This window comes from Macaca fascicularis, chromosome 7, assembly GCF_037993035.2.
Source record: "Macaca fascicularis isolate 582-1 chromosome 7, T2T-MFA8v1.1".
Lineage (NCBI taxonomy): Eukaryota > Metazoa > Chordata > Mammalia > Primates > Cercopithecidae > Macaca > Macaca fascicularis.
In genome coordinates this window covers 84,818,132-84,832,012 of record NC_088381.1, presented here as the reverse complement: position 1 = coordinate 84,832,012, position 13,881 = coordinate 84,818,132, and the positions used below count along the sequence as shown (strand labels likewise).

General features: G+C 46.5%; 1 protein-coding gene and 1 pseudogene across 1 annotated transcript in view; both read right to left on the bottom strand.

Annotated features, from left to right (window-relative positions):
* Positions 1 to 798: 798 nt before the first annotated feature.
* The window catches only part of LOC102141490 (golgin subfamily A member 8C-like), a 31,571-nt gene continuing 18,488 nt past the window's right edge, over positions 799 to 13,881 (bottom strand). Inside the window, 17 exon segments of the mRNA XM_073998451.1 lie at positions 799 to 3,704; positions 3,790 to 3,825; positions 3,828 to 3,962; positions 4,040 to 4,153; positions 4,216 to 4,321; positions 4,404 to 4,595; positions 4,863 to 5,119; positions 5,524 to 5,611; positions 5,807 to 5,914; positions 6,021 to 6,107; positions 7,063 to 7,068; positions 7,157 to 7,260; positions 7,356 to 7,440; positions 7,527 to 7,574; positions 7,837 to 7,875; positions 8,732 to 8,812; positions 9,955 to 10,074. Of these exon segments, the coding sequence (XP_073854552.1) occupies positions 3,520 to 3,704; positions 3,790 to 3,825; positions 3,828 to 3,962; positions 4,040 to 4,153; positions 4,216 to 4,321; positions 4,404 to 4,595; positions 4,863 to 5,119; positions 5,524 to 5,611; positions 5,807 to 5,914; positions 6,021 to 6,107; positions 7,063 to 7,068; positions 7,157 to 7,260; positions 7,356 to 7,440; positions 7,527 to 7,574; positions 7,837 to 7,875; positions 8,732 to 8,812; positions 9,955 to 10,074 (1,791 nt within the window). The 3' untranslated portion in view covers positions 799 to 3,519.
* On the bottom strand, positions 10,159 to 13,331 carry LOC141407349 (uncharacterized; annotated as a pseudogene).

Here is a 13,881-nt window from a genome sequence, read left to right as displayed (position 1 = left end):
TGAGCCCATCCACGCCTCCTTCCTCTGTCCTATGCTAGCAATAAATAAGTTTCCCAGCCACAAATAATTATTAGAACCTCCTCCCCACATGCCAGCTCCAACCACAGCTAGGTACGATACAGGGGCGGCCCTACCCTCTGGAATATACAAAACGTTACACAGACAAAATATGTACACTGGGGAAGGGGGCCACCCCAGCAGCCCATGTCTTCGCCTGGTCCACAGTTAGCCCCACTGTCCTGCCTCAGTTACCTCTCTGAATAAGAAGGTGGGAGCCCCCCTGAGGGAAAAGTTGCTATGCTGAGAGTAAGGAGGCCATCAGAGTTATGCTTAAAAAATTTTAATTTTTAAGGTCTTGTCTTGCTACCCTAATTGTAAAGGGGTGACTGGGAAGGGGTGGTAGGGTCATGGTGGCGGTGCAGACTCCAGCCCCACTTCTCCAGGCTTTGCTGACACAGAACTGCTTTTAATTTTTATTTTTATCCCATGACTTGTTTTTTAAATCCTGTAACTTCTTTTTCATAACATTTGGTAACTTTGCATAAAACTTCTTTCTACATTTTTGCAACAATTTTTCACTTTTTTATCCCATAACTTTTTCACTCCATAACTTTTTAAATCCCATAACTTTGTAAACTTGTGTTCTTTTAATAAACAATTGCAAAGTTATATTATAATTTTGTAAAAATGAAACAGATTATCTCATGCCAAGCATGCCCGGCATTTGCACAGTATCAATACCTTTAATACTATAGTTTTCAAGACTCGCAAAATAAAATTTTAAGGCAAAAGCAGCACTTTGCAACAATTTAATCATTTATTACATTAGAGTAGCATCACACCAGCAGTCAACAATGTCACTTTAGGGAAAAGTCTTTCAGTATTTCCATTATAAATTCTGTTTACAAGAATTCATAAATTGGTAAAATTCATTCTAAGAAAACTTGGCAAATAAAGCTTTGGGCTGGAATTGGCATTTCTTTCTCTACTTTTCCTTCCCACCGTTTCGTTCTTTTAAACTACAGTGTTCATATTTTAAAATGTTTTAACTTATTTCAGAACATTAAGATAGCAGTTACATTTTTTAATAGTTATATTATTTTAAAATGACTCTTTAAGATAAAGTTTTAGAGAAACTATATTATGGATAGGGCTGATTTACATTTTCAAATTTTCTAAAAAACAGCTTAGAAAAGTTCTAGAGCTGAGTTTTTTCCATTTCTGGAAAACCTATCAGGTTTAATCAAATACTTTCAAATTTATTCAGTTGAACTCACATTTTAACATTCTATGTTTCTGATGAACTCTAACCTTCCAATGTTGCCTTCTAAGCAAATTGAAAGCTGCCTTACACTGAATGAGGAAGAGCACAAATACTTGGCTGAATGAGGTATCGCAAAAGACTGCATGCACTTTGAAGACTTATGTTATTGTCATACCATTTCCATTCTTTTTAGCTTTTTCTTAAATATATGACAAATACCTACACAAAGAGTGGAATTTCAGTCCATTTTAAACCCACGGGCTAGCAATTGTACCACTGTTAATTAGTCACATTATTTGGTCTAACATTTTTTCTTTATCATTCTGAAACTGGGCTTATCTAATACATTGCTACATTCATACAATTTGGAAGAGTCAGTTGAAGTCACAAGGACCCGATATTTGCACTCTTTCAGTGAATGCAGGGAAATCTGTTATTCCATCGGTAAAATCGTATTGTTGCTCTCCTGTTACTGTCATATTTATAAAAGTATCATGAGGATGCCAAATGCTAAAAATGGAGATCTCGTAACCAGGAAATCCCCACTCCAGGGAGCACACGTACATAGCTCCGTACATCCTAATAAGGTGACATGTTTTGGAACACAAACATTAGAACTTCATGAAGTTTTAACGGTTGATTCTTTCCCAAGCATCACCAAGTTATGACTTAGGCAATGTGTGACTGAAATTCATTCATTCATCATGCATAAGCACAATCACATAAATATTGTACAAAATATGTCCCTAACTGAAACTGAGAGGTACAAAAAAATTTTCACCCTTAGTAAAGGAGTTTGTGAGGAAATACAACTCTGTGATTGTACAGACACGTTTCCTGATAATACACTGACATTCACAAACAGTAGATTGCACTGCAGTTTGTAAACATTTTAAGTTCTCCTTGATTTTTAAAGATAGTATAATACTGTCTACTAAAACTCCTTTCTGTTTCAACTAAGTACTCTCACATATATTAGTTTATGATAATGCTTGTTATTATTTTTGAAAGTGTTTTCCATTCAAGGAAAAGAAGTAAATTCCTATGTCAGAGTAACCAAGGTGGTTGAAGAATAGGTATTAGCTAGAGAGGTCTAGATGGTAAAATCAATCTTCAAGCCTCAAAGAAGCTCCATGAACAGAGAGGAATGCCAGGTGTCACACTGCTTCCGTTCACTCTCAATCATTCTTGACTAGAGCCTGTATGCCTGTTCCATGGATATTTAAACTCTTAAGGGATTCCTTATGATCTTTACTAAATATATTAAGAAGAATGCCAGCCAGCACCCTTTTGCGTATTGGGACATGTAGTCGTGTGATTAAAACAGGTAACACGAACTCTGATTTTCAAATGTATTACAGATACAAATGTTCTAAGCAAGAAAGGTTTTCCATATCCACAGTCAATGATGGGAGCCTTTCATTCCTCAGAAATAATCCCTTTTTAGGTCATCGAGAAAGAGCATAACTGCTGCAGCTCATGGTGCAACATCTTCATGAGCCCAGAGCACACACAAATCCTGAGGGAACTACCATAGTACAGCGCTCATTCTTGGCACCGGAACAAATGAAACACACTCTATCCCGCACACACCTGCCAGAGCAGGCCACTTTCCTCTTCTGTGAGATTTTAAAATCCCCCAAAATGTTGTTACTCCCATCACCAATACACAGAAAATGGGGGAAAGGCTATTTCCAGTTCTCGGACTTTAAACAACTCTAAATGTCAGTACTCACAGTGGCATATTACAAAGTAATAAATAGTGCACCCTTGAGGGCAAACCGCATATTGAGCTAATGAAGAGCTCACTGTGATTAAGATTAGATCAAACACAATAGCAGAATATAAGCAAATTTTATCGGAATTCTGTAATAAACATACATGCTGCAATAACATTGAAAAAGCATGGCAGCCTATTCCAAACCAGCGAGAGCAGTTTTGTGCAAACAGTGGGTCTTTGGGTGTTTGAACTCCCACCATGTAAGGGCAAACTCGATATGCATGCTAATGACCTACAGTTATGAAATTAAAAACGAAAAATGCTAAAGAATGCCAGAGTGAACCTCAGTGAAGGCCACAGAGACCCACTCTCTTTTAACTTTTTACAAATAAACTTAAAGTATAAATTAGAAACACAAATAAACATGAATAGCTCTAATATTCGAATGAAGTAAATGAATTGTGTAGGAGATTAACCCCATAACTTTGTTTCTTTTTAAAAAATTTCTTGACCAGCTCTTTGATGATGGTGATATTTATCTCCTTCTTCTCCGCAGCCAAGCCCAGCAAAAGAATGGCACAGAGCGGTTGCTGCCCAAGCCTGGGTGCTCCTGGTGGTCCTGCATGATGGGCTGTGCAGTAGGGTTGTCCTGGGGAGACCCCTTCCTGGCCTCTCCTTGCGCAGGCTGGGCGCTGTCGGTGAGGCTCACCTCATAAAGATCTTTGGAGAGAGGGAGGCGGGGATCTGTGCACAGTGCAAAACCCCCTGCTCCTGCCTGCCCACCCTGCATGAGGGCTCTACTCACCACCATGCTGGTCAGCAGCCCCAAGCTCCTGGGGGGTGGGGCTTCTGGACCGGGCTCATTAGCAGGGTTCTGGTCAGCGGCCAGGAATTTGCTGTGCCCTTTGTTGCGGTGAGCACAAGATGCAGCAGCATCCCCTGCAGCTCCTGCAGCTCCTGCAGCTCCAGCAGCTCCACCTGGAGGGAGGGGTGCTCAGGTGTCACGCCACCCCCACCCCCGACCCCTACCCCTGCAGGGATGTTGCACACCCTACCTTTATCTCGTCGTCTTGGGCCAGCCTGATGATGTCCTCCTCCCAGTGCCGCCTCTTTGGCACTGCCCTCTGGCTCCGTTATAAGGTGATTAATTTTCCTGCGCGAGGACAGGGCTCAGACGCTGGGGCCCCTCTGACGGCCCTGCAGCTCCCCCTGCCTTGCCCTGGCCTCCCACTCACTGATGGGCATCTCTCCCTCCAGTACTGGACGAATCGCAGTTCTAGTTTCTCCACACGCTCCCTCAGGTCCGCCTTCTCCTCCAGGAGATCCATAAGGCCGCTCTGGAATCAAAATAATGGGGTCACCTCTCAGCAGCGACCTGCCTATCCCTGCCCTTCTTGGCCTATTCCAGGACTCACCCACCTCCAGCTTCTCCATGACTTCCTGCAGGGCCCAGGGGGTCTCCTCACTCACAGACTCGCCCCCAGTCCCTGGGGCTGGGACCGCTGCCTCTGGCTCCTTCTGGGTCGAGGTTACTGTCTCCACCTCACGCAGCTTCTCCTGCAGCTCTTCGACTTGCTGCTCCAAGTGCAGTGCGCTCTTGTTCTCGTTGTTCTGGATAGAGAGAAGCAATCAGTAGTCACCCACTGCAGTTGGAGACCCTAGAACTTGGTGTCTGCCTCCCATGGCACCGGGAAGAGTGGAGACAGGTTAGAAAAATCATCTCCTCTCTCCCACAGCCACCAGAGCAGGGCTCTGGCTCACAGGTGCCTTTAGAAGTAACATTTCACATGAGGGCTACACTGCCCCGTTTTACAGGTGGGGAAACAAAGGCCTGGAGGGCTAGGGAGGAGGGCAGGCTCCCCAGGTGGGGCAACACACCAGCTCCTCAACGCCGCTCTGTGGCTCGGCCAGCTGCTGAATTCTCTCCTCCTGCTTTCGAAGCCTCTCTTGCTGCTCCTGAAGCCTCTCCTCCTGCCTCTGAAGCCTCTCCTTTTGTGCCTGGTCCAGGAAACTTAAGTGCTGATGGTTTTCCACCTGGGCCTGGAGCTCTGCTGACACTCTCTCTAGTTCCTTCCTCAGGTGCTGCAGCTCCACCTCAGAGGGCACTGCTGGGGGCTCCAGGTGCAGAGGTTCAGCTGAGAAAGGAAGCAGGCAATAAGGGCCTCTAGATTCTCAAAAACCAAAAACCAAAACAAAACAAAAAACAACAACAAAAAAACACCCTCCTCTTGGTGCACAGCTCCTCTCAGGCTCCCCAAACTTGGCCTCACTGCTAATGATTCCTTGCACCCGCATGGTAGCCAATCTTCCAAACCACTTTCAGATGGAGAGCACTGTAGGTGGCTGACAACGGGCCCTCTTTGCTGATGGGGACACTGAGGCTCATGGAGATAACAAGACTTGCTGTCTCCCGGCACAGACCTCTTTCCCTCTGCCTCAAAGCCCTTCCATCCACCCACCTCCCTGGGGCATTCTAACCCACCCGCACAGCCCCCTCTCATGCCAGGCCTGCTTCCAGGTCATGCCAGTCCCATCTTACACCTCTGGTTTTTGAGTTGGGACAAGCTCCTCTCCAGCTCCTCCACCCGATGCATATCATGCTGCTTCTCCTCCTTCAAGGTGCAAACCTGCCCAAAGCACAGCGGGAAATGGCCCTGGAGAGAGGGGCTGGTGGCTGGACAGGCTACCATCTCCCTCTCTGCCCCCACCTCCACAAAGCCCAGACCCATGACCACCTCTGGCTGTACTATTCCCATGTTACAGATGCCCAGAAAGATCCAGTGACCTATCTAAGATGGGCAGGCTGAAGGGTCAGATCTCACCTCCTGTGACATTTTCCTCATCTTCTCCTGCCACTGGGCCCTCTCTCCTTTTATATGTTCAGCATATTCATCTCTCTCTAGCTGGACTTGTTTAAGTGACTCCTTCATCTGCAAGAATGGGCACAGAAGTTAGGAAGGGCTGTCACTGGTCCTCACCTGCTCCTGGCCACCTGGGGTCATCTTCCTTCCATATCCTCCCTCTGCAAAACCTCACCTGTGTCACGTGTGCTTTCAGCAGTGCCCGCTCCTGTAAGGACTGCTCTAACTGTGTGTTGAGAAGTGTTTTACTGCGGTTCAAGGACTGGATGGTGAAGAGTGAGAAGTTTCTATCAGGGGAACCTGGGCCATTCCATACAGTGCCCCTTAAACAGGCTAGGGCTAGGCTCAATATACAACTCGGTCAGTACAGATCAAGGCATTTACAAGCCCATGGTCTGGTTTTTAAAAGAACTCAGTAAAGTTGGAAGGGACAGGGAAAGAGATTGAATTTACAGGTGGCTAACGGAGGCCCAGAGAGATCAGTTAATATTGCTATTGTTATTACTGTTATTACTAGCAATGTTTGAACCTTTATGGAGTGCTTCACCAGGTACCATGCTAGCAATCCCATTTAATCCTCACAACCACCATACGAGACAGTTACTATGATTCCCTCTATTGTGTAGATGAAAACACATGGAGTACTTGAGGTTAAGTTCTTGCCTAAGATCACTTAGGCAGAGCTGGGATTTGAACAGCCAGATCCACCCGATTCTCTGAAGCCCATTTTTCTTGCTGGGGGTCACAGATAGGAAAGGGACAATGAATCTTTTGTTCACTGTTTGAAAGGATGATACATTCGCATAGTCCAAAACTCAGAAGGTACAGAAGGGAAGTATCTCCCAGCCACCCTCGTGCTCTCTCCTGAGTTTTTTGTGAACCCTTGTAGACTTATTTTATGTATATTTTCATAGTATGTACACACACACACACAGACACACACACACACACGTTTCCTCTCTACAGAAATGGTAACATACTAAAGGTACTCTTCTGTACCTTCACAGTTCAAGTACCCAATACCCCACCTAGGACTTGGCCAAGATCCCAGCCAGGTAAGGGCAGGGCAGGCACTTGGCCTCCAAACTCTGCATCCAGTGCTCGCTCCCCACCGCACCCCCCAACTCACCCACAGCAGCTGACTCAGCCCCAGGCTGCTCTAACAACCAGACACAAAAGCAGCAAGAAATGGCCATGATGCCTTCTGGGCAGGACACTCCATCCTGCAGAAGGGACCTTTAGGCTCACTCCTCCATCTGCGAAGCTGGGCTCCCAGGGGATGAGGCAGGTGGTCAGACTCACCCTGTCCACCTTCTTCTTCTTCTGTGTGGCGGCAACAGCAGACAGAGCCCGCTCTAACTCTCCCGTACGCTGCAATGAACGTTGCAGGCGGGCAGCCAGATCCTTTGACTCTTCTGTAATGAGAGAGTTGAAATGGGGTCCAAAGGACTCCCCCTAAAGACCTATCGAAGTGCCAGGTTGAAGGATGACAGGGTGCCCAGATTCCCACCTTCAAAGTACATGAGAGAGCGTTTCGTACGATACAGGTCTATAGTTAGTTTCCTTTTCTGTATGTTCAATCTCTGGATTTGAGCCTTTGGGAGAAAAGCCAAGCAAGTGCTGAAAGAAGGAAAGAAACATTCTCGGGAGGACAGGAGAAAACTTCACACCTTCCACTCACCTCTAGCTCCCTTTCGGCTTTCTGTTTCTCATTGTTTGCCTTCTTTTCCTACAGGAAGAGGAAGACAGAGCTCTTACCAGGGGGAGGCAGAGATGGCACAGCAAGAGACATGCCCCCAGAATGCCACCAATGCCCCAGGACAGACCCACCCATGGGATTAGGTTATCAGGGACCTTGTGGGGATGGGGTGGAATCTGAAGGGTGAGCCTTCTTCCCCAGGCTGGGAGTGGGCGAGACAAGACTGGGGCCTTCTACATCTGAGTGTCCCCCAAACCCAGCCGTCATGGCATGAGCAAAGAAATCGTGTTACTTCTTCCAGCTGATGTTCCACTTGTTTCTTCTGTTGTTTCTGTTGGGAGAGTCAAATTAAGGTGATGGAGGGTGGCCCCCTCAACTCTATTCCCCAGGCCAGGAAGCGGTAGGCAGGGCCAGGAATGGATTTTAAAGGCAAAGTTCTCAGACCCAATGGGAACACAAACTGGTAAACTCTCCTCAAGCTCCCAAAGACAGAGGATTTGGGTCTTTGTCTTTGTTGCTTTTTGCCCACAGCCACAGAACTCAGTGTGAATCTGGAATCTCTTGAGAGGACAGGAACATAAACCTCTAGAGATGGAGTTTGAGAAAGGCCCTCCTTCTGCCCGCTTGTGATTTAGAAAAGTGCGTTCATTCAATAAACATTTACTGAGCACGTATGGGTCAGGTACGGTTCTTCACAGTATATATAGGATGGAAAAGGACAGATAGGAGCCCTTGGCCCTGAAGTTTCCGTTCTAGGGAGCCTTTACATCTCAGACTCTCAGAGCTAACAGACACCTTTGATACTCACTACCTCTTCTGGAAACACAAGCCCAAAAAGGAGAGGCGGCTTGTCCAGAATCAAAGAGCAAATTAGGGACTGAGTCACAGCAGAAATATGGGGCCCCTGGCAACCAGTCAGGCTAGCACTTCCCCGAGGGGCAAAAACCCCAGGGCGTGTGTAGAAAGGACTCGAGCAGGGGTGTGTGGAGAGGAGACAGTCGGCAAAGAGGGCAGCAAAAGAAGAGCCATGCTGCATGCTCTGGGGTCCCTCCAGGTGAGGTCTGGGTGCCTCAGCTCCCTATTTGCCCTTTGCACCAGGGCCCCCAGCCCCTTTCTTCAGAGCCCCAAGAGGAAACTGGAGCCCAGGATTGGCAGCGTGGAATCAGGGGACCCCACTGGACTCTTACCAAAGATTTGATGGTGTTATTCAGTCGATTGATATTGACGGACCTTGAGTCAAGGACTACTGCTTGTTCTTGGCACAGGCTCTGAGGTGCATGCAGAGAGGAGGAGGTGGAGGAGGAGTTGGGGGAGAGGTAGAGAGAACAATCATTAGGGCTGGGGTGTGTGTGGGCTGTCTCAGCTAGCAGAGGGGCACCGAGTCCCTGCTGCGGGAGGAGGTTGGAGGGCTGGCCTGTGTGGTCACTGCACCTCCACCCAGAGCCTCCTACCTCCAGATCCTTCAGGGAAGCAGATGATGTAGGGCCCACCCCGTGGATACCTGTTGCTGACTACAAGAGAGTGCACACGGAGATATTCTGTTCCCCTCAGTGTCTAAGCCCTCTGACTTCCTTTCATTCACATCAACTGGCAACATTTTCTTTTCTGTCTCTCTTGGACCCTTTGTCCCATAACTCCTTTGTGCCAACTTCTCTCATGGTTATTTCCCCACCATTCCACCCTGGGGTCTGAAATCAGTGACTCCTGATGGCAAGTGGCTGTTCTCATTGTCCTGGCTTCCCCTTGAGACTGGGGATGAGGAAAATCAAAGAGCAATGACCATATCCTGGGTGCGCTGAGTGTTTACAGCAGGCCATGTACTAGGGATTAACATAAAAACAACAATAACAAATCTCATTTAAACCTCACAAATGGAAGGCAAACAATAGAACCTCTATTATACAGATGTGAAAAGAGAGGCCCGAAAAGCTCAAGCAGCTTGCCCTAAATCATATCCCTAGCAGATGGAGAGGCAGGATTCAAACCCAGAATTCATTTTTTTTTTTTTTCCTTTTTATGAGATGGAATCTTGCTTTGTCTCCCAGGCTGGAGCACAGTGGCGAGATCTTGGCTCACTGCAAGCTCCGCCTCCTAGGTTCATGCCATTCTCCTGCCTCAGCCTCCCGAGCAGCTGGGAATACAGGCACCCACCACCATGCTGGCTAATTTTTTTTGTATTTTTCAGTGAAGACGGGGTTTCACCATGTTAGGCAGGATGGTGTCAATTTTCTGACCTTGTGATCTGCCCAGGGTGGTCTCCCAAAGTGCTGGGATTACAAGTGTGAGCCACTGTGCCCGGCTAAACCCAGAATTCTTAACCAGTACCCAACAGTCCATCCACAATCTTAACAATTACCCTCTACTGCCCCTTCGGCCCCCTGTCCCCAGGAGCCTGGCCACCAACACTCACATCCCCAGGTGAGTGGCAACCATCAGAAGTGGATGTCTCTGGGTTACTGCCATTCGTTTTCCTGTTACTCTTTGCTTCTCCTGGAACAGCAGGGCTGTTTCTCTGCCAATATTCTTTTAACTGTGGGAAAGAAGAGCAGTAATCGTCATGAGAACTATCGGCCCCTACAGCCACATCCTCCCTTACAGTTTTTACAAAATACTCTTATACACCATCTGATTTAACGACACCAACCACTGTATAATAAGTGTTGTCACAATCTTTTAGGGACTGAGAGGAATTGATATCATAGCTAGAAAAAGAGAAAAAAGAAAAAGGCGATACTGGAACTTTGAAACTCAGTCTTCTGACTCCAAGCTCTGGGGTTTTGCCAAGAATCAGCAGCTGTCAGGGACCAAAACCAGAGGCAGAGGTAGAAAAGTAAACATTAAGTAGGCAGGAACTGTATGCCCTGTGGTTTAGAGTCATACATCCTCACACGTCTGTTAGTGTGAAGAAGTGCACCAGTACCTCTCAAACTTCTATATCAATGTGTCCTCATGGCAGAAGGAAGCCTTTCTGTTAAATCCAGGAATTAACAGAAAGAGGACTACCCAAGCCTCATTTCAGAGAGAAGTCTGGTATTCTCTTAGAAACCTATGTGACTGTCATCCCTAAGTATATTCATGTTTTTTCTCTTGATCTCAAGAGAATCCAGGGAAACTGATGCTTCAGAAAGATGTCTCACATTTATCCTGTGGCACTCAAAGTTCCCCAGGTCAAGATAATACGAGGAAGAGTCAAACTGTCAAGTTCAGTTTCCCAAGATCTATTCCACAGAAGATGAGCAAATCTCACTTCAGAGATGACTGACTGAAGGGCAGTCTGGTCCCAGAACCACAGAGAATTAGAATATGAGGTGGAGAGCTCAGAAAAAAATGTTAAAATCTCTGGAAAGCAGAAGCCTGGGAGAAAACCAAACTAAACCCATTCTCCCCTTGCCACATGGAGGTACGGTCAACGTTTTGCGCTTGCGGGGAAGTGTAGGCTTTCCCCTCATCAATGTCGATGTTAAGGGAGTGAGGCAGCCTGAAACCTCTTGCTCCTAGGTCCCACAGTCTCCATTCCCCTTCCAGCTGGAAATTTGCACTGTGACCAGAGGAACCAGAAATGGGGTGAGAACACTTAGGGGACTGGGTCATAAGAATAAATGCCAGTCTTGCAGTAAGGACAGTTCCTAGGCAGACTGTGACATCACTACATTCCACTCCTCCTGATTGGGGGGAGGGACCACATCAGTGCAATGTCCGAGTTACCACTCCACGATGGGGGAGGGAAACACAGGGTTGGGACCCAGGTCCTTGGAGATGCCAGTGCAAAGAGCCCAGGGAGGTTGACCTTGAGGCAGCAGGAGGGGAGGGCAGAGTCTGCAGCAGGAAGCCTTAGGAGTCACCAGCCCAAAGTCACCCGGGGATGACTGGCGAGGGTGGGGTCTGTGGCTGGGGGACCCAGGTCCTTGGAGACACGAGCCCAAAGAGCCCAGGGAGGTCGAGCTTGGGTCGGCAGGAGGTGAGGGCCTAGTAATGGAGAGGGGAACCCCAGGAGTCACCCACCCAGAGTCACCCTGGAGTGATTGGTGAGGGCAGGGACTGGGCTGATGCTGAAGGGGCAGGGCTGACTGACAAGACTTTTGTGTGGGGAGCCCAGAGACACCTGCATTGGAGGGCCCTGTCTAGTGTGCCTCAGCAGTGATATGGGCTCTGGCGGTGGTCTTGTCGTCGGAGGGGATCTGTAGCTGGGTTGGGGCCATGACCTGGTGTGTTTTTACCTTTTTCTTGGCTGCGGCTAATCTGTTCTGTGGAGTTTCTTCTGCCATTGCGGGGTGGGAAAGGGAGGTGGGGTTGGGGCCACAACAGCAAATTCCCAGCGAGCACTGATCAAGACCTCCAGTCACCTACCAGGCAGCTGTGTGACTGAGCCACAGGAGTGGTAACCAGGGCCCCAGTAGAATGTAGAATAGGGGCGTGGCCTTAATGCTCCAAGCCTATTGGTCAAGGAGAAAGATGAAAGGGAAAGGGGCGTGGCCAGGCAGCATTGTGTCCAGAGGGACCTGTGGCTCATAAGGAAAGCTACTCATACAACTGCTGTTCACATCCACTCTGAAAGAGGGGATGGGCTGCCCACTCTGGGAGAGGGAAGGGGCCAGCTTTTGCTTTAAAAGCTTTAAAACTTTAAAAAATATATGTGTGCATACTTTATATATAGATGTGTGTCTGTGTGTGTGTATCTATGTGTTCCTCTAGAGCTGTCTTCATTACCTAGCTTCTATGCAAGGTCTATGATTTTGGCCTATATTTTTATCTTCAAATACAGTACAAAAATTACCAGTATTACCTGAACTGAGATACAGATCTTATAAAAATGGAAAATCCATAACATGCTTGATGATTAATGAAGCAGACTATATTATTCAACTATTTTATAATTCAATAAAATAAAATAATCGCAATGATTTCTCTTTTTTGGAAAAACGTTTCTCTTACTCTCCTACGTTATTGTTAAGATTTTTTTTCTCAAACAAGAAGCATGTTTAATATCTGGAAAAACACAAAGGTTTTGGGCCAGGTGTAGAGGCTCAAGCCTGTAATCCCAGCACCTTGGGAACCTGAGACGGGTGGATCATCTGAGGTCAGGAGTTCGAGACCAGCCTGGCCAACATGGTGAAACCCCATCTCTACTAAAAATACAAAAACTAGCCAGGTGTTGTGGTGGGTGCCGGTAATTCCAGCTATTTGGGAGGCTGAGGCAGGAGAATCACTTGGACCCAAGAGATGGAGGTTGCAGTGAGCCAAGCCTCACGCCACTGCACTCCAGCCTGGGTGACAGAGCAAGACTGCATCTCAAAAGAAATACAATACAATACAAAATAAATTTTAAAAGCTTTCAATTTAATAAGCACTCAAAGCTCTTTACTGGTTTAAAACAAATACAAGGCCCATTTTTCTAGAATCACCTGGCCTCTCTAAGCCTTGCAAAGAAAACCGAATTTCTCACGTGATACTTGGCTATGACTTGCAATCATGAAAACCAAGAACTGTGTTATGTCACTGTGTATTAATTGGTACCTGGAGTTCACACAAGGCTGGGATCAAGGGTTGAATCTTTCATGATTTGCTCCATAATCTATGTGCTTCTTATCCCAGACCAAACTAAGCTTTTGTTTAGAATTCTACAATTGACAGTTAGTAGAGAAGAGTGGGTCTCAGTAATGTAGTCTCTGGATTAGCAGCACCAGCAGCACCTGAGAACTTTTCATAAGTGCAAATTCTCAGGCCCTACCCTGGACCTGGTGAATCAGAAACTCTGGAGTAGGGCTCAGCAATTTGTGCTGCAGTCATCCCTCCAGGTGTTCAGGGACCTCTGCCATACAGCAGGTAGAAAAATGTGTTTCCTTCTGTATGTCAAAAGCCAGGGATACTCTATGTTGTGTCTCGATATGAAACAATGGCATGCAATTAAAACACATAACTCTCCTTCCTACTCCCACCCTCCATCCAATGTGTTTTATTTTCATGAGTTCCAAAAGAAAACAAGTGGCAATCAGAAGTTCAGTCTAAAAAGTATATGTACAAGTATTAGTTCTCATCCAGCCTTATAGAAAACCATTTACATCCTCTCACAGCTAAAGTTTTAAAAAAGTATCTTCACAATCTAAGTTTCAGGCACACTAGGAGTTCTATAATAAAACACCAAGTAGATCAGAAGGTTCAAACTTACTAGAGAAGAAAAGTGGAATCATTGGCTATATTTCCAAATTGCATTCAAAGGAAATTTAAGTTCTGAATTGTTTTCACCTTCATACTTCCAAGTTAATAGAATTCAACCAGAACACTCCATTCCTTCAAAGCCTCTAGCCAGGCAAAGTTTTACTGTATTACTTCTTGCTTT